General features: G+C 43.1%; 2 protein-coding genes across 8 annotated transcripts in view; one reads left to right on the top strand and one right to left on the bottom strand.

Moving 5' to 3' along the window:
• The window catches only part of LOC101326029 (cyclic AMP-dependent transcription factor ATF-7), a 91,549-nt gene that overhangs the window by 63,085 nt on the left and 9,156 nt on the right, over nt 1-19,308 (top strand). For 5 of the 7 annotated variants that reach the window (XM_019947190.3, XM_019947191.3, XM_019947192.3 and 2 more), the window contains 8 exons: nt 782-878; nt 6,811-6,929; nt 9,931-10,068; nt 12,079-12,236; nt 13,469-13,568; nt 14,100-14,213; nt 14,800-14,952; nt 17,811-18,008. In XM_019947190.3, the coding sequence (XP_019802749.1) occupies nt 782-878; nt 6,811-6,929; nt 9,931-10,068; nt 12,079-12,236; nt 13,469-13,568; nt 14,100-14,213; nt 14,800-14,952; nt 17,811-18,008 (1,077 nt within the window). Of the gene's footprint in view, nt 1-781; nt 879-6,239; nt 6,430-6,810; nt 6,930-9,930; nt 10,069-12,078; nt 12,237-13,468; nt 13,569-14,099; nt 14,214-14,799; nt 14,953-17,810; nt 18,009-19,308 lie in introns of all 7 variants that reach the window. The other 2 variants (XM_033866569.2, XM_033866568.2) reach the window with 2 other exon arrangements.
• Nucleotides 4,291-4,938, bottom strand: LOC117314122 (potassium voltage-gated channel subfamily E member 3-like). The gene is made up of 2 exons (XM_033865671.1): nt 4,925-4,938; nt 4,291-4,585 (listed from the first exon to the last, which is right to left on the bottom strand). Exons 1-2 carry the CDS (start codon nt 4,936-4,938, stop codon nt 4,291-4,293), a joined length of 309 nt encoding a protein of 102 aa, XP_033721562.1.

Raw genomic sequence — 19,308 nt, forward strand, 5'->3', positions numbered from 1 at the left:
AACAAAAATTTTTTGCTTGCATTTTTATTCTACCATTATATAGCCAACAACATTGCACTGGCCCCTTTATGGCTGATGGAGCCCAGGCGGCCTGCCCGATTAAGGGAGACAGCATTTGGCCAATGGGGCTGGTGTGTGCCATTACTGCTGGCTGTTGGGCCTCTGTCCTCTACAGCTCCATCCTGGCTCATTAAAACCCTGAGCCAAAGATCTGGGCAGACGCCTGCTGCAGCACTGTGGGGGCCAGGAAGTTAAATTGTTCTCCTAATCCTGCATAATTTATCTCCCTGTTAGCCCGCTCATAAACAGTCCAATTCAGCCCCACTGTGGTCTGAATTTCCTATTTTTGTGATGACCAACTAGTACCCAGCCTTTCCCTTCTCCTTTCTTTATTATTTTTATTAAAAATTATTTTCCCCTTGTTTGCTACGAGTTTGCCTTAATGTTTTTTTCATTTGGAGCCTCCTTCCTGGATCCCACTTCACCAACAATCTGTCCATTTCTCTAGTTTGGACCTGATATTACAGAGCAGTTGGTGCTATGGTCTTCCCCTTACCCTCTCCTCCAAGATTTCTAGTGCTTTGTTTTCTCCTTCCCTATTTTCTCTTTTTTAATCCATCTCCTCTCCTTTTCCATCATTTCCATTTTTTCCTCCTTTCTATTCCTTCTCCAGTCCCTCTTTCCAGGGACCAACCTTGTTGCAGGATGTTTGGTAGGACATTTTGAAAAGGCACTGAATGGCTTATTTTTTTTTCACATCTCTGCTTCTGTTTCGTTTCAGAGATTTACAAACGAGGACCACCTGGCAGTTCATAAACACAAGCATGAGATGACATTGAAATTTGGCCCAGCCCGAACTGACTCAGTCATCATTGCAGGTATTTGCTGCCCCAGAAGCCATGTGCCTTGATATCACCAGACAGTTAAGATTAATACCAGGGACCAGATGTACTGGGAGCTGTACTCCCCTTCTCCCATTAAGAGCCCTTATGTGATCTGCATTTAATCAGGAAAGAGGAACACTGAAAGTTCCCAAGTTTCTATTGTGTCCTCCACTCCCAGTTTTTAATACGATTGGGTTCTGTGGTTTTTGAGGTGGGTGTGTTGAGGTTTTGTTTTAGCTTTCTTTCAGTCTATTCCCTCCTTGCCTTCTTTTTATTAGGACTTTGGAAGATTTACAGACAAAAGACGCCTTTGACATTTCTCCCTACCCACAGTGAAGGGGTGAACAAAAGAAAGCAAGAGAGCCAACCTAGCCTGGCTACTTCTCCTCCACTGGGTGTCAGTGTCGTCTTCCCCCCACCCCCAGTAGGCAGATTGTCAGTTTGTAAATTCAACTTCCCTTTATGAACCCAGACACCATTGAGGACAAACAAGACACTTAGTCAGTGGGACTTTTCTAGGCCGATTTGGGTGACCTGGAACCTCTCACTGGTTTTTTTGGATATTGTTTTGCTTACCTATGCCATTCTCAAGGGAGCATTCTCAGCAACTGCTCTCAAACCGTGCAGCAGTTCTGTTGTGCCATTTTCAGCTAGACAAACAAACCAAAATGGGTTTTTTCTTTTGATACCGTGAGGGGTTCTGACTTAGCCTGAGTTAAAGCAAGCTTACCCCAATGTTTAACCAATGGGGGATTTAGTTGGTGATTACTGTATTATATCAGTTAATAACTCAGGTAAGGCACAATTTCTCTAAGTACTACTAGCCAAAATGCTGCCTGAGACACAGAGAAGGAAAGAGAGGACCTCCTACCATACTTCTGTACATGAAGAAAGGGGCTTGCACTACAGATCTCCTGTTCCTTATTAATTCAGCAAGTATTTGTCGAGTATCTACTGTTTGCACCAGGCACTTTGCTCGAGTTGGGGACATTGTCATTGATGATCCTGCAGAAAGCCTGGGGGAGGTCCTTGGAAAGAGTGGAGAGGACGTGAGCGTATATGTAGGCAACGCATACTTACGTTTATTGTCAGGGCGTGTATACATGAAAAAAATGTTTAGTATTTGCAGCCAAGTATAAGTGAATAATACAAACAGTATCAATACTAAGAGAATTATTATTAAGTGAAATTGATTGGAGAAGTTTATGAAAGAGTTAAATTTGGGTCAAAGTTATCAAGTTGGAGAGGTTATTCCAAATGCGTGGAAGGGCCTATGCCGCCCTCCAGCAGTGGGGAGAGAAATTGATACAGGACAATGCCAAGGAGCTAAAATGTTTTCCTGTTATTCTTCACATTCTGTTTTGGAGTGTTCGCCCCATTGCACACTTCAGCTATCCTATCTAGTCTGGTGATTCTCGTATCTCTAAATTAAGACCTGGTTATCTCACATGTATTTCAACACCTTATTGAACACTTACTTGGCTGTCTTTCTGTCATTCAAATCTTCATGTCAATGACTGTCAATTAGGGAACTCCTTGTCCCCTAAACCAGCGGTCCCCAACCTTTTTGGCACCAGGAACCGGTTTCATGGAAGACAGTTTTTCCTAGGACCACGGGCAGGGTGGGAGTGGGGGGTAGGGGTAGGGTTCAGGGGGTGATGAGAGCGATGGGGGGCAGCAGATAAAGCTTTGCTCGGCTCACCTGCCGCTCACCTCCTGCTGTGCGGCCCAGCTCCTAACAGGCTGCGAACTGGTAATGGCCCGCCCAGGGGTTGGGGACCCCTGCCCTAAACCAATTCCTCTCCTTTGTTATTCACTGATAACAGTATTATCAAAATCTTGAGTTGTTTTATTCTTTCTTCAAATTCTGACTGTTCTGTTCTTTTCTGTTCTTCCTGCCATCCTCTGTCACTGTGCTTGAATCCCTCCATAGTCTCCTAGCTGGCCTCCTTGACTCGTCTCTCATTCTAATCCACCTTTCATTCTGTCAAAAAGCCAGACTTCCTGAAATTCTTCTCTGCTCAAAATCTGTCATTATCTTCCTGTTTGCTCTTACTTTAAGGCTATTTATATTTGGGTTTTCAGGCTTTCTATAACCTAGCCCCATGGTGTCCACCCAACTTTATTTTATTTATTTATTTTTAAGTGTCTAGCCAGTTTATACACCACACTGGTAGTAGAATCAGGGCTGGTTCTCTTTCCACTGAATCAGGTACCTGCCTCTTTTAATATGATAATCTTCTAGGTGTGATAATAATCTTCTAGAAGTAGATTTCAACTTGATATCAGAAAATTTCTCACAGAATTCATTCAAAATGTTAGAGGCTGCCTTAGAGGTAGTGAAGTCCCCAGGACTGGAGATGGGGCTGGGAAGGGCACTGGGACATGGCTGGAGGGGCACAGGAACCATGGAGCTAATGAGGCTTAACATTCAGGGCCCTGTACTCACATGGTTCCTCCTTAAGATCTTAGGAGGGGCCCTAACAATGTATTAACATGGTGATATGTTTTTGTAGTACTTGCAAAAATAAGATATTTTAAAATTCTTTTTCTTAAGGAGGGCCCCCAGAATTATATAAGTTTCAGGCCTAGATCCAGTCCTAGGTAGCACAGAGTTTTGCAAAGCACTAGGCAAGGAGACCAGAGAACCTGGGTTCCAGTCATGGCACTGCTTTGGCCCAAATGGGCAGAATGGCACTTGCTCTGCTTCCCTCACAGGGAGTAAAATCACAAATGTTAAATGGGCTGAAAAACATAAAATGTGAAAAAACATAAGTAACATAACTTAGATTTCCTGTCTGTGTTATGGGATATTTATCGCTGTTTCTCAGGTTATTGAAGATAACACATCAAAAAATGTGTCCTCAGGGCATTTTCCCGTCTCATTTCCCTCTGCTACAACTTCCTCTAACCCCTAGCCCCCAACACTACAGCCACTAGAACACTCATTTGTCATCATCTGTTGCCACTTATATATATATATATATATATATATATATATATATATATATATATATATATATATATATTTTTTTTTTTTTGGCCACACTGCACGGCTTGTGGGATTTCAGTTCCCCAACCAGGGATTGAACCCAGGCCCTTGGCAGTGAGAGCGCAGAGTCCTAACCACTGGACCGCCAGGGAGTTCCTGCCGCTTTTATGTATTTGTTCAGAGGGCTCCCACTGTCTGTAAAGTCTATCTTTGCTGGAAAAAATCCTTATCAACAAGGCCTAGTTCTGCCAGATCCTCTCCTCCTACCCCAGAAATGACCTCCCTTAGCACTGTTTCTTGCTGATCTTACAGACTAGGACTCTGAGGCCTGATGTAACACATAGCTGAGTTCTGGGGGCCGCACAAGATAATCCTCAGGAATCTTGATCTTCTGCCATCCCCGGGCTCTTAACATCAGAGCATAGACACCTGGTTCTTGATGTATACATGATAGGGGTCACTGCGCTTATCCACTTTGCAGGAGCGGGTGTATCCCAGGATGAGGCTGCCCACAGTGGCAGCAAATAGGAACATGATGAAGAGAATGTACCTGTAGGAGTTGTCATCGCGGCCAGGTAGGGTGGCCTGCCTCTCCTCAGTCAGGTTGTCTGACCCTGGCCGGCAGAGCAAGTTGCTGTGAAGAGTGGCGTTTAGAGCCTTCATCACAGTGTGCAGGCTCTCATACCAGGTCTCAGTCCCATTTGGTGGTCTCCATAGCAACAGGGATTCAGGTGGGGGAAGAATCGGAGGATGCTCTCCTTCAGAAGCCTTCCTGTTTCTCGTCCTCTCTGATCAGCCCTAACTCTCTCCATTTAGGGGTACCATTCTGTAGTCCTGCCGGTCGGCAAGGCTCCTGGGGCGCCGTCTGTTCATTGGACACCTCGTCCTGGGCTCGTGGGTGCCCCACGCTGCACCCCAAGGCACTCCGCCAGCCCCTCTGCTCGGAGCCTGCGGTCAGCACCGCCTGCGCCCCCTCCACTATGCGCCCCACCCAACTTTAGATGCAACTTACATCCCTAACATGGGATGTAAGTTGACATAGACATACCTTTTTCTCCTCATCTATATATTGGTGCCCATACCCTGCCTCTCTCTGTGCCTTCACCTGACTTACTCCTCTTATCTTCCTAATCTTCTCTCTTCTCTACCATCTGAAGCCATTCTTTAAAGGCCCAGCTCAAGTCCCGCTCCTTGAAACCTTTCCTAACTGCTATCATTAATTTGTCTTTATTTAGTTTCTATAACATTTTTTTTCTCTACTGTACATGGCACCTATTTTTTTGTATACTATGATACTATATATATAAATTGATTTCCTCAACTGAAAAACATACTCTTAGTTCTCTATGGCAAGAACCACGTCTTATATTTGGCCCAGACTCCTATACTCCTATCTCCCCCTCCCCCAAATATACACACAAGTGTATGCTTATAGCACCAAAACACAGAATGTATTCAGTAAACACCTGTTGATTTCTTTGGAATCATCAGAGCAGGCTAAGGGTTTTCTTATACATTTTCTGGCTGTTTGGCTGTTTGTTCATGAATGGGAAAAGTTTATGTGAGCCTCAGACCAGAGATCCAAAAGGCCCTCTTCTGCCATAGCCATGCCCTTAGCTGCCCCGTCCTGTTCCACTTGAGTCGTGACTTTTTCATGTGCCCTTACTGAAGTACTCTCTAAGCATAAGGGAATATTACCTCCACTCACCCAGAGATGGAGGGAAAGTGACTTTATCGTTGGCCAACCAAAGCTGCCAGAGAACCTTCTAAAACTATTTTGGGAGGTAGTGGTAATTTTTCCAAACATTCTTTTGATTCAGAAGAGGTTTTGTTTAAATAAAAAAAAAATTATGTTGTTTCCATGGAAAATCCCACTGGACTATTCCCAGTTGATCATGCTAGAAGGAGCGATTTTAGCCCCAGGTCTCACTCCTTAAAATATCATTTAAACATTGTTCTATCCCTATCATTCAATTTAGTGGTTTGGAGTATGAGATGAATCCCTGAGGTGATTAGTATGTCAAGGAAAACTATCATAATAGAGTTAGGACCAGGGAACAAGATTCAACTGACCTAAGAGAGAAGAACTAGAAAAACTGGGTGGGGAGAGAGAAGCTCAAATCTAAAATTCAGGTCGCTTAAAAAGTTCCCATGGCTTACCAAGAGACTTCCTCTTCCCAAGGGCAGAGGCACTGTGCTGAGGAAAGATTTGTGCAGCCTCTGAGAGGATATTTTGGCTGGCAAATCTAAATCCAAATATCCTGGTTTCTCGAATTTGCTCTCAGACCCAGGTCTCTATGAAATGAGCTCTATTGTTTGCAGTTTCCTTTTCTAGCTCATGATCTTGCTGTCTTGTTCCCCAGACCCTAGATTTGCCTGGAATGCCTTCAGAAGGTAATAGACCCTTACCTCAGTGACAACTGAAAGACAAGACACCATTTCTTACTTGGTAGCTTTAGCAAGTAGACTCAACCATCTGATCCTCAGTTTCTTCTCCTCATCAGATTTTAACGTCCATCTGCGTATACCTACTCACTTCAGACCTAGCAGGGAGTAAGTGTAAAGAGAAAATGTCACTTAACTGTACTTGATTTTCCTATCTAGAGGTTTCACAGACTCCACCTGGGTGGGCGGTTTTGTTTTGTTTGGGGGTGAGGGAGCTGAAACCAGCCTCTGGGAGAAAGGTGGTTACATAGATAGTCACACAAAAACATTGTTCTAACTTCCCTCTGCTGGCCTTGAGGCAACACAGCACAGACACCCTCTGGTGGTCTAACACCAGTCTTTACTTACTAGAGCTCAATTAAAGCAAATTTGCCTGAACACAGAGATTCACTCCAAATAGAAGAATAAAAATGTGTTCTCTATGTGCTCTCAAGTTTTAATTTCAGGTCAAAACTAAAATAGAGGTTCCTTTTCTTTTCATGTCTACAGATCAAACTCCTACTCCGACTAGATTCCTGAAGAACTGTGAAGAGGTGGGGCTCTTCAATGAACTAGCTAGCTCCTTTGAACATGAATTCAAGAAAGCTGCAGATGAGGATGAAAAAAAGGCAAGAGACGGGACTTTTGCTGAAAAACTGGTAGTGTTCAGATCTAGGCAACTTTCATTGTGTCCTGCGATAATTAATAATTAAGCAAATTAATAATTAATTAGCTTAATTGGTTAAAGCACAAAATTATGGGCTTGGTTCTGTAGAACCAGATAGTACTCACAGATCCTAGTCAGCCACTCAGGTCTTTAGGTGGTCCAGATGATGGATCAGCACAAGTGTTGGATCTTCATCAAAAATCAGTCTTCTTGCTCTTCCAGTGGAGCATTTTCAGTAATCTGTTTTTTAATTATTTTTGTTCTGAATATGTTGAAGATGTTAAAAAAGATTATAAATTACTCAGATTTTGTTAGATAACATCTTTTTTGCTAAATCCCACTCTTTTCTGAGCTAATCAGACTTGTCACCTGGACTGTTTTATTCAATCAGCCAATCAATAAACATTTATTGAATTTCAACTCTTCTTTGTTTCAGTGTATATCACTCTTACCTTCAAGTAGCTCTCTAGTAATATTCAAGACATTAAGCTTAAGGAAGGATGTTCTTAAAGCCTTTCAAAGGAGATCAACAAGGATGGTGAAAGAACTAGAAATTAGGTCACTTTGGGAACATTTAAAGAAACTGAGGACATTTTGCTTGGAAAAGAAATTTTATTGGAACAAAATTGCAGTCTTCAAACATTGCTAGTTGAAGAGCTTTCCTGTAAAAGAGGGGTTAAACTTAATATTCTCTGTGCCCCAGGGGTAGAAATAGGACCAGGATAGGAAGCTATAACAAAGTGTGTTCGTTTATGTGTAGGCCACTTAGTATAGATATTGTAGAGAGGATTAAAATATTGGAATCACTTCAGATTCTGAGGTGCTGTGATTCTGACTTTAACCTTTATATTCAAGATCCCTAGAGAATCCTTTAGTGTGGAAGATCAGAGGAAATAGTTCAAGAAGCAGAGTCAAAGAAAAATAATTCCCATGGAATAAGGGTTTTGGAAAAAAAGGAAATTGAGAAGGTCAAAGTTTACTGTACTTTAGAATTAGAATTCTGGGTTATTAGTCACTATGTAAAATCATGTTTGTGTTCCATAATAATTCAGAAAAAATTCCAGTATATCTAAAACATATATACATTAACACATGTACCTCCCATAATTGCGTGGTACAGTGAGGCATGGAATCCCATGAGAATATAGGAAAGCCAAGACATAAGAAAAAATTTCCAGGAGGAGCTCTTTTCCTCTTAAGAGGGAGATAGCAGGTAAATCAAGAGAGTTTGTGCATGATTTTTTCATCCATCTTAAATTATAAGAATGAAGTTTTCTTATCACTGGGGGTCTTTCCAAGTTCCATAGCTTTTCTGTGATCTTCATTTCGTGCTGTCTCCCTCAAACTAAAAGAAAGTGGGGAAACGGTGGCAGATATTTGTAGTTCTTTCAAACAGCAGAACTAGCCACAGTCTGCTTGTCATTCTTTTTCCTCAGAGACCCAGGTCCGTCATCAATCAGTTGCTTCAACCTATGTGGTATAATTTTATTTTACAATTTCCTTACCTCATCCCCCCTGTCATTTGTCCCTCCCCCCAAACAATCAGTCAAATTGTTTCCACCAGGATGTGAAGGATTTTAAACCAAACTCATTATAGGCAAATTCAAGAAAATTAACCTCCTTTTAAGGCTCCAGGTCTTTTCCACTTCCATTTTAGCTCACTTGGCACAGGAAGCCATTCATAGTTAGGCCTCTACTCATTGGGCATCTCTCAGTGTTTCTCCGTGCTGGGTCAGGGGTGGTCTTCACGTCTACTTGATGAGAAACACAGGCTCAGTGGAAAATTGTCTCCAGGAGTGTTTAATGAGCCCCAAACTTTTCTGAACCACAGCTTTTCTAGGAGATTCCTCTAGCAGATTTTAAACTTGTGATTGTATTCACTTAGAGGCCTCTCCTTCCTACAGCCCTCTGACTTCAGGGATCTGAGAATTAGCCCAACTGGACCTGACATCTGTGTAGAAAAAATGAGGGCAGAAATGAAATCATCTATGCTGTTGCTCATCCTTATCAGATTGGAGAGAAGGAACCATTACCACTACATTACCATGTATTAGACACTAGATTATCTTTAGTTTGCTCAAATACCAATATTTCTAGTGATTAAGATAGCAAGGGATAAATTAAAAACAAGCTCCTCTTTCATCAAGAAACCTAGGATATGGGAAGAATAGAACAAAGGACGCACTTTGTCATGAAACTGAACTGCAGTGCCAGCTCTCCTATTGTGGCGCAGTATCAGGGTCATGTCAGATGGTTTATTGTTCTCTTCAAAGCCACTTATGGCTCCACAGTTCTGTGAGTTGATTGCACTACTGCCAGAAAAGTACTCTTTCCTTTCTGGATTTCTCCAGTTGTGCTCCTAGAACCAAGTTCTAATTTCTTTCACTGATGAAATGACCAGCCTTTCCTTTCTTTGTTATCCCCAAACCCTAACTTCTAGCCTCTAGCACCAGATTTTGGGGTGAGAACACCATCAAGCATGGAGAGTTCCCCAGAAAAGATACTTCCTGTCTTGTTGACAGTACTTTAATAGCCAGTTTGATTTGGTTTGCTTTTGATAATTGGGTAACCTAGTCATTCTGATCGGCAGAAAATTTGTTCACAGCTCGCTAGTAGCCAATGGAGCTGGTTGCGAATACGAAGGCACTGGATTCAGGAATTGTGCTTTCCTGAAAAATAATATAGTCATTGTATTTGCATGGATAAATGACATCTTTTTTTATTTTCTCCTTTCAGGGCCTTTATAAGCATTTTAAGGTTGCTTTTTTTTTTCCCTTTCGGAATTTTTATAAGTGTTCACCCGTGGCGAGGCAGATTCACATTTCTTTGACTTTCAGTTTGGTGCTTTGACCAAGGACTGAACTTCTTAGAAGTATATTCCCTCATCTTTTAACTGGGAAGGTATAGCTTTAACTTGAAGGGAATCATGAGGTTGAACTATGCTCACTTCTCTCTTTTAACAGGCTGCTTCTGGGCCCCTTGACATGTCTCTGCCTTCTACACCAGACATCAAAATCAAAGAAGAAGAGCCAGTGGAAGTAGACTCATCCCCACCTGACAGTCCTGCCTCTAGCCCCTGCTCCCCACCACTCAGGGAGAAGGTAAAACTCTACCAAGAGTCATCTCAAACGTTAATTGATAGATGAAGTTTTGATGCGTTTGTTGTATAAATATTGTGTGATACAGGAGGATTGATTTTATATATATATATATTTTTTTTTTTTTTTTTTTTTTTTGCGGTACGCGGGCCTCCCGCTGCTGTGGCCTCTCCTGTTGCGGAGCACAGGCTCCGGACACGCAGGCTCAGCGGCCATGGCTCACAGACCCAGCCGCTCCGCGGCATGTGGGATCTTCCTGGACCGGGGCACGAACCTGTGTCCCCTGCATCGGTAGGCAGACTCTCAACCACTGCGCCACCAGGGAAGCCCAATTATATTTAAATAAATGTTAATTGTTTAGAAGATTTATATAAATTACACCTATTCTCTGACCCAGCAACTCCACTTCTAAGTCTGTATGGAAGAGAAATTAGTGCATATGTCCACCAAAAGAAGTATATAAGAAAGTTCACAGCAGTTGTATTCGTAATAGTCAAAAAACTGGAAGCAGTCCAAATGTCCATCAACAAGACTTGTTGCATATATAAAAAGTCATTTAGTTTTATTTTATGCTTTAGATTAACGTACTTTATGTATGTTGTACTGCTTCAATTGATAAGTGGAAAAGAAAAATCACATAATTCATAAATTGAACATTAAACAATTTAGAAAAAATGTCTTCCCAGAGGGAAGTTTTCTAGTGATTCAAAGGGAGTATCTGTCAGGATTCTGATTATTATTATTATTTTTTTTGTGTGTGTGGTACACGGGCCTCTCACTGTTGTGGCCTCTCCCGTTGTGCAGCACAGGCTCCGGACGCGCAGGCCCAGCGGCCATGGCTCATGGGCCTAGCTGCTCTGCAGCATGTGGGATCTTCCCGGACCGGGGCACGAACCCATGTCCCCTGCATCGGCAGGTGGACTCTCAACCACTGCGCCACCAGGGAAGCCCTGATTATTATTTTTTTAAAGGAAACTTTTTGTGAAGTATTTTTAATAAATTTATTGAAATATCACACACATACAGAAAAGCACATAAATTGTAAGTATACAGCTTACTGAGTTTTCACAAAGTTTACAGCTTATGTAACCAACACCTTGATAATTTCATCATAACCTCAGAAGGCCCATCATACCTCCTTCCAGTCTCTACTGTGCTACCAGTGGTTATTAATTTTAATATCCACTGTGGATAGAGCATCTGTACCTCATCTTACCTCCCTCCAAAACTGGTTTGCTAACATCTCAAAACTACCCTCTCCATAAACATTACAACTGTATCCCCCCTCCTCTTTTCATCAGCAGCCAGGTCCTAGAGGCTGTTGAGAGATGTTTTCAGGGCCACTGTAGGCACTGGCAGTCTAAGGTCCTTACAACTTAACAATGGGAAGCAGTTTGTTTTATCACAATATGATCATTATTCAAACTTCCGTAGCCCTTTCTTTAAGGGGTCTCTAGGAGACGTTGGGTTAAGACCAATTGGGTTGCCTTATCACCAGTCTTATACCTGTCTTTTCCCATTAGAGATCAGTGGACACTTGAGCATCAAGTTTAGAATGAGAGTATCTAGATCATGAAAAATTATAACACTCCTGGGACTTCCCGGGCGGTCCAGTGTTTAAGACCCCACGCTTCCACTGCAGATCCCTGGTTGGGGAACTAAGATCCCACATGCTGCACGGCATGGTCGCCTGTCAAAAAAAATTATAACACTCCTTAGAATTTATATGGTACTCTAGTGCTTCTACAGAAATTTCAAGTGATCTGCCAACTGTCATCTCACTCATATAGCCATCATCCCTGAAAGGGAGATAGCCAAAAGGTCTTAACTCAGCATTCCTACTGAATGGGTGAGTGAGGTATGGGTCCATGATCACGATGGAATCAGGTCATGATTTACATGAGTAGTCCAAGTGCTCTTTCCAATAAATTTATACTAGATTTTACCAGCTATGTATTTCCCTATAAGCAGTCCCTTAAAGCATTTTGTGATCTGTTGGTGTCTTCTCCCCAGGATGTTGCCCCAAAGCCTGTTGTGATCTCTACGCCCACACCTACCATCGTACGCCCTGGCTCCCTGCCTCTCCACTTGGGCTATGATCCACTTCACCCAACCCTTCCTTCCCCAACCTCCGTCATCACACAGGCTCCACCATCCAACAGGCAACTGGGGTAAGTAAAGAGAGCAGGGAGAAACAGTGAAGCCTGAATGTCTTTCCTCTGTGTGAAATTATTTGATTAAATAGAGACTGTTTCTGAATACTCAAGGAAAACAAGTCACTGAGATTGTCTCTCAACATAAATTTTTCACCCCATAAACAGAATCTTCTTTACCTTTTTAGTAGACAAGCAAGAATTTATTTGGGGGTGTACTGCCTTAATTTGGAGGTTTAATACTTCTTCGATCTAAAAGAAGAATCCTTAGAACTTTAGGAAGTTCATTATAGTGGTGGAGGTCACACAGGGAAGTATATATTTAGTTCTTGGCTTCAATCATATGGATGTTTATGGAGGCGCTGAAACCCATTAAGTCATCTTTTTTTTTTTTTTTGCTGTACGCGGGCCTCTCACTGCTGCAGCCTCTCCCGTTGCAGAGCACAGGCTCTCGACGCGCAGGCTCAGCGGCCATGGCTCACGGGCCCAGCCGCTCTGCGGCATGTGGGATCTTCCCGGACCGGGGCACGAACCCGTGTCCCCTGCATGGGCAGGCGGACTCTCAACCACTGCGCCTCCAGGGAAGCCCAAGTCATCCTTTTTAAGTCTGGTTGTTCCCCTCAGTCCCAGTTAGGGTTCTTGGTCTTTGCTATTCCTAATTTTGTCTTCACTCCCAGCATGGCCCATACAGATTTCCTAGTGGGATGACTTAAGATCCTGTCCCCAGGTACCCATGGGTTAAGAGGTTGTTATCAGGCTTCAGCCTCTTCAAGTTTATTGTTCTCTAGACCCACTAAGAAAAATACAAAGGGATGGCTTCTTTCTTAGACAGAGTAGAGCAAAATGTGGAAAGGAACAGGAGGAACTTACTCAGATTTGGCTATCATATGACATAATTCAGCTTTGCAAAATGGCAGCTTTGGTCGAAGTATTCCTTGCCTAAGGCAAGACAGAATTTATACATGCCAGTGGTAGGGATGTTTATTTAATTGTTCTAAACTCTTAATAGGATTAGCTTCCCACCCACTTGAATTCAGTGGTGCATTTAATTTGCAAGGTGTAAAGATCTTGCGATTTCTCTCCATCTATAAGGTAAGGTAAGTAGCATTCCCTGCTTTATCCACCTTCATGAGGGTGCCAGGATTTTACAACGCTACTAGAAAAGACTGGGAAATCTGCTGTAATTATAGGCGGAGGATCATTGGCAAAAGGGTCCGTATTATGAGCATTTCTCTTCATATTTCCTCTAGGTCTCCCACTGGCTCCCTCCCTCTCGTCATGCATCTTGCTAATGGACAGACCATGCCTGTGCTGCCAGGGCCTCCGGTACAGATGCCTTCTGTTATATCGGTGAGCTCTGAAGTTGGGGCAGCCAACCCTACCAAGACATTAACCCCTCCCTTCCACCTGAATGCTCATAGACACACATGAGCCCCAGGGAAACGTGGGCTCTGATCTGTAGTAGTTGAACATGGCAGCCTGCCCGTACTCTTCACTAACCTCTGCCAATCCAGCACTATGGAACACTAGACAAAGGCTCATCTGGACAATTGGCTCCTGGTCCAAGAATTGATTTTGCCAGCCTGCTGATTGGTTGATTTCACTTGGCACTAAGTACCTCACAAATTGCCCACCACTTTCCTCAAGATACAGCCTCAGCCTTCGCCATAGAAATTGTCATAGCACTGGAGGATTAGGTCCCCTATCCTGTGGTGCTCCATGGGGGATGGTATTTCCCAGGCTGTTTCTGCATGCCCTATGCGCAGGTTGCATAGTACAGGCCCTAATGTGCCAATCTCAAAAGCACTTCATTTGGGGAAGCTGTTGCCCCACTAATAGCATTATGTTCCCTTCTGGTTTTTCTTCCTTCTCTTGATCCAGCTGGCCAGACCTGTGTCTATGGTGCCCAACATTCCTGGTATCCCTGGCCCACCAGTTAACAGCAGTGGTTCCATTTCTCCCTCTGGCCACCCTATGCCATCAGAAGCCAAGATGGTGAGTACATCCCAGCCCGGGGCAACGCTGGCCCTTCTGAAAGAAGTGGTATCTTCTGGGGCTTGCAGAGCTAAAGACCCACCCAGTTGTGGGGTCTGGAGAAGAAAAGACCCTGATTCATGACTCCTGTCTCCTCTCTTCCACCTTTAGAGACTGGTACATAGACCATGGCAGTGAAAAGAAGCAGCACAGATTGTTTGGAATGGAACTCTTGCTGTTTCAGTTCCAGGGTGACAGATGGAGGGGTGGATGAGTGGGCAGGAGAGCTGGCCAGGAGGTGAATAACTGCGTAATAACCAGCCCCTGGCCAGGTTCCAGGAGAGAGCTTTCATCTGGACTCTATAGCTTCAGCAACCCCCGCCCTCCAACTGTGCCCAGGATGATAGTGAGGGGACAGAGTAGGTATTTTAGGGATCATGTGCACCTTCTCTCTCCCTGTCATTTTCTTTTAATCCCTCTGTTAAGGGAAAATCAGTGTGGGAATTTTAGTTGTCTGTAACATCAGTAATAAAATCTAAGCCCACTCTTCTCACCCTTGATAGAATCTCACCCTTGACAAGCTATTTTTCCTTATCTTTTCCTACAGAGACTAAAAGCTACCCTAACCCACCAAGTCTCCTCAATCAACGGTGGCTGTGGAATGGTGGTGGGGACTGCCAGCACCATGGTGACAGCCCGTCCAGAGCAAAGCCAGATCCTCGTCCAGCACCCTGACGCCCCATCCCCTGCCCAGCCACAGGTCATTTAGACCCTTGGATGGGGGAACCAGTTTGTGTCACCATTACTCTTTAAGTCATACCTGTTTTTTCAAGGAGCAAGAAAATGAAAGAAGAGTGGATTTCAGCATTCTGGGCGTCTACCTGCACTTTGGTCCTTGTTGACAGTTTGAAAGTAGCAAAATGCGCTATTCTTTATCCATCCTTGGGTTGTACTAAATGCAAACAGACTGGATAATGCAGAACTGTCACAGAGGAGGTCTCAGTTTTTGTTTTCTGCTTTTTGGTTATTTCTATATGTGAATGCTGTATCTGCAGAACCCTCTAAAATGTGACAGGACCTCACTTCAAACCACTTTGTACACCAAAGGAGGCTTCCCCTAGTCTCTCCTATCTTAGGTCTTAGCCCCCACCCACCTAAAAAAACTTACCTGATTAGATTTATAGCAAAAATCAGATAATAACAATATATTAGGGACTTCCCTGGTGATGCAGTGGTTAAGAATCCACCTGCCAATGCAGGGGACACGGGTTCAAGCCCTGCTCCGGGAAGATCCCACGTGCCGCAGAGCAACTAAGCCTGTGCACCACAGCTACTGAGCCTGCGCTCTAGAGCCCACGAGCCACAGTTACTGAGCCCGCACACCACGACTACTGAAGCACGTGCGCCTAGAGCCCGCGTGCCGTAACTACTTAGCCCATGCGCCGCAACCACTGAAGCCCACGCACTCTAGGGCCCACGTGCCACAACTACTAAAGCCCGCACTCCTAGAGCCCGTGCTCTGCAACAAGGGAAGCCACCACAGTGAGAAGCCCATGCACCACAACGAAGAGTAGCCCCCGCTCACCACAACAAAGAAAGCCTGCACGTAGCAATGAAGACCCAACACAGCCAAAAAAAAAGAAAAAAGAAAAACAGTATATTAATAAAATGTGATGTCACAGTATTAAGATGGCTCAGTAAACAAATACACACCCCCAAAAAACACTTTTTCCTCATCAATTGAATGTCTTTTTATCAGGAGAAATTAAAGTCTTAAAAAAGCCAGAGGGATCCCATTTAGAAGCCCAACTCTTTTTTTCAGGGAGGCCTCAGTTTACTAATTTTCTTTGAAAACTGAATAGGCCTCAGTTTTCATATTGTCTGTATTGGTTAGGTGACAACAACCTGAGATCAGTTTCTAGAGTTACATCTTTTGCCCATCCCCTTTTCCTGATGTCACCACCTGCTTTATCAGTTACCACCACATGTCCTAACATTTAATGACCATATGCTGCCTTAAAGCTTGGCCAACAACAAAAGCTTTCATCTGAGTTTTCTTGTTGGAAGCTAAGCCTGCCCACCCTCCTGTAACCCCTTCTAATGCCAGTCCCTTCTGGAAATGGTAAAGCAGTAGTCCCCTTGCCCAAGTTGTGCTGCTTCCCCTCTTGAGGAAATGACATGACTTATTTTTTAGTTACCACTAATTCCTTTCCTTCTTATTCTTCCTGTCTTTCTCTTGGTCTGTTCTTTTACCTCCATTCCCTGCATGTCTTGTTGAGTTGTCTATGAGAGAATAGGAACCCATCATTTCCTTTTCCCCATTCTCCTCCTAAAGCACCAATCTTTACATGTGCTCCAGTGAGCTCAGGACAAAGAGGAAATTGAAAATCACAGGAGAATTTGTGTAAACTTCCCTTAGTACAGTGAGAAGCAATGATCCCAAGGCCTGTAGCTCATTAAAATAAGTTTGAAATTTCCTCTCCACTTTTTTTCTTTTAGGAGAGAGAATATTAATCTGAATAAATAAAATGATCTCTTCATTATCTGTGTTAATGGAGAACATGATTCAGTAGGGCCTGAAGTAGAATAAGATTCTGTTTTCTTATAAGCTTATGCTTATTCTCATGCAACTAATGTGAGCTCTGGCATTTGGAAACTACCAATATAGATGTTCTCTAATAGCAACAGATTCAGGAAGAATTTATTTTTGGCGTTGTTTTACATTACATAGTTTCTTTTATACAGATGGTTGACCTTTCTATATTTTAATTTTGACCGTTATTGTAAAATTGGTCTATCTTCTTTGAATACACACCAGCTAACAGAAAAGGAAGATGATTCAAAAGTGCTTTAGAGACAAGAGACATCAGCCTGAAGTTTAAAAACAAAAGACAGTCTTAAATCGCCAATTTGTAAAGAGATTAAAAAATGTTTTTCTCTTTAAAAACAAACAGAACAAACAAGGCAGGAAGCAGGGGCGTTGCTGAGGATGATTAATAACTGATTTAAATAAAAAGAATATATTGGGAGTTCCCTGGTGGCCTAGTGGTTAGGATTCTGGCCTTTCACTGCTGTGGCCCAGGTTTAATCCCTGGTCGGGGAACTGAGATCCTGCAAGCCGTGCGGTGTGGCCAAAAAAAAAGAGAATATACTAATTCATATATCTCCATGATAGTTCATATCTCACTGATAGTAAAATCTTTTCTCCTTTTCTGAAACTTGTAGCACACAGTTATTTGTATATATTGCTTGATCAGATAGGTGATTCTCCAATTTTTTATTCCATAGTCTCCCTGAAATTTCCCCTGACACCTCCCTTGATTATAATTTCCCTGCCTACAAGATTTCCTGTTAAGAAACAAAAAGTGATCCTAGTTTCACTTCTATCTGTCTGTCTCAGAAATAATCAGAGTATGGAACTGAGAAGACTGAAAGAAAACAGGAGGCAGAATGAGGAACTACTACAGAAGAGAAGCTAAGGGACATAGTAATGAGACTCGCTGTGGTTACAGAGACTGGTATATACTTTTACCAGATCTTTGCCAGAGCTTACGTCAGGTTTAGTTTGGAAAGGACTGACATTCCCTTCAAGTAACTCCTCTTCCTTCTGGGCAACAGGTCTCACCAGCCCAACCCACTCCTAGTACTGGAGGGCGACGTCGGCGCACGGTGGATGAAGATCCAGATGAGCGGCGGCAGCGCTTTCTGGAGCGCAACCGGGCCGCAGCCTCGCGCTGCCGTCAAAAGCGGAAGCTGTGGGTGTCCTCCCTAGAGAAGAAGGCTGAGGAACTCACGTCTCAGAACATTCAGCTGAGTGTGAGTGGGTCCTGGGTGATTATTAGGATTGTTGAATCTGGAAAGTGAGATTGAATCAGGAAGTAGTGGGACGATAGAAGATGATAATTCTTTAAGACAGATCCAGAACATATTGCCAGGGAGAATGCAGAAAGAATGTCTTAACAGTCAAGAGTTGAAACCTCTTCCCCGGGGACTGGAAAGGACACTTACCACTACTCCCAAATCTGCTACTAGAAGAGTCATCCATAGACCAGTTTGGATGAAGGGAATTAGATTAAGCGCCCCAGGGTGCTCTTTTTAAGTCATTAGTAGAATCTGACAGGGGTAGTGGAACACCCAAAGGGAAAGTATTTGCCCAGGTAACACAGCTTAAGAAAAGAAAGAAAAAGCCACTCAAACGCAAATAGAACGGTTATAATACAGATATTTTCATTTATTTTTCGCTGTGCTAGATCTTCTTTGCTGTGCGCGGGGCTTTCTCTAGTTGCGGCGAGCGGGAGCTACTCTAACTTGTGCGCGGGCTTCTCATTGCGGTGGCTTCTGTTGTTGCAGAGCATGGGCTCTAGGCGCGCAGGCTTTAGTAGTTGCAGAATGCGGGCTCAGTAGTTGGGGCTCGCGGGCTCTAGAGTGTGGGCTCAGTAATTGTGGCGCATGGGCTTAGTTGCTCCACGGCATGTGGGATCTTCCCGTGCGGCATGTGGGATCTTCCCGGACCAGGGCTTGAACCCATGTCCCCTGCATTGGCAGGTGGATTCTTAACCACTGAACCACCAGGGAAGTCCCCAGATAATTTCTTGAATATTATTTTCCCTTCTTCTGATTATTTATTAAAATATTCCATTACAAAGGTAATATATTTATATAACATATATATAATATACACATACATACACACACAGAGGTACAGATTAAAAATAAAGTCTCTCTTCAATATGTCTTTCCTAGTCTCATTCTCTTCCTTGTAGATAAGTTTGGTGTGTACCTACCAGACATGTATGTATTTCTAATATTTTTTTCATTTATAGCTTTTGTGGGGGAGTCAGGGAGGGACTGTCTGTTGTAACATAAAACAGTATCTCCTGGAGATCTAGCCATGTATACAGAGGACCTACCTCGTGTTTGTAAATAGCTGTACAGTGTAGCATTCTGTAGTGTAAGTTATGTTATAAGGTATGGATACTTATAATGTTTCTAATTTTTTGCCATAACAGCAGTGCTGCAGTGTACATTGTATGCACTTGAGTAGATAGCTCTGTTAAATAGATTCCTGGAAGTTAGCTTTCTTAATCAAAGGACATAAGCATTATTAATTTTGGTG

Source organism: Tursiops truncatus, chromosome 11 (assembly GCF_011762595.2).
Source record: "Tursiops truncatus isolate mTurTru1 chromosome 11, mTurTru1.mat.Y, whole genome shotgun sequence".
Lineage (NCBI taxonomy): Eukaryota > Metazoa > Chordata > Mammalia > Artiodactyla > Delphinidae > Tursiops > Tursiops truncatus.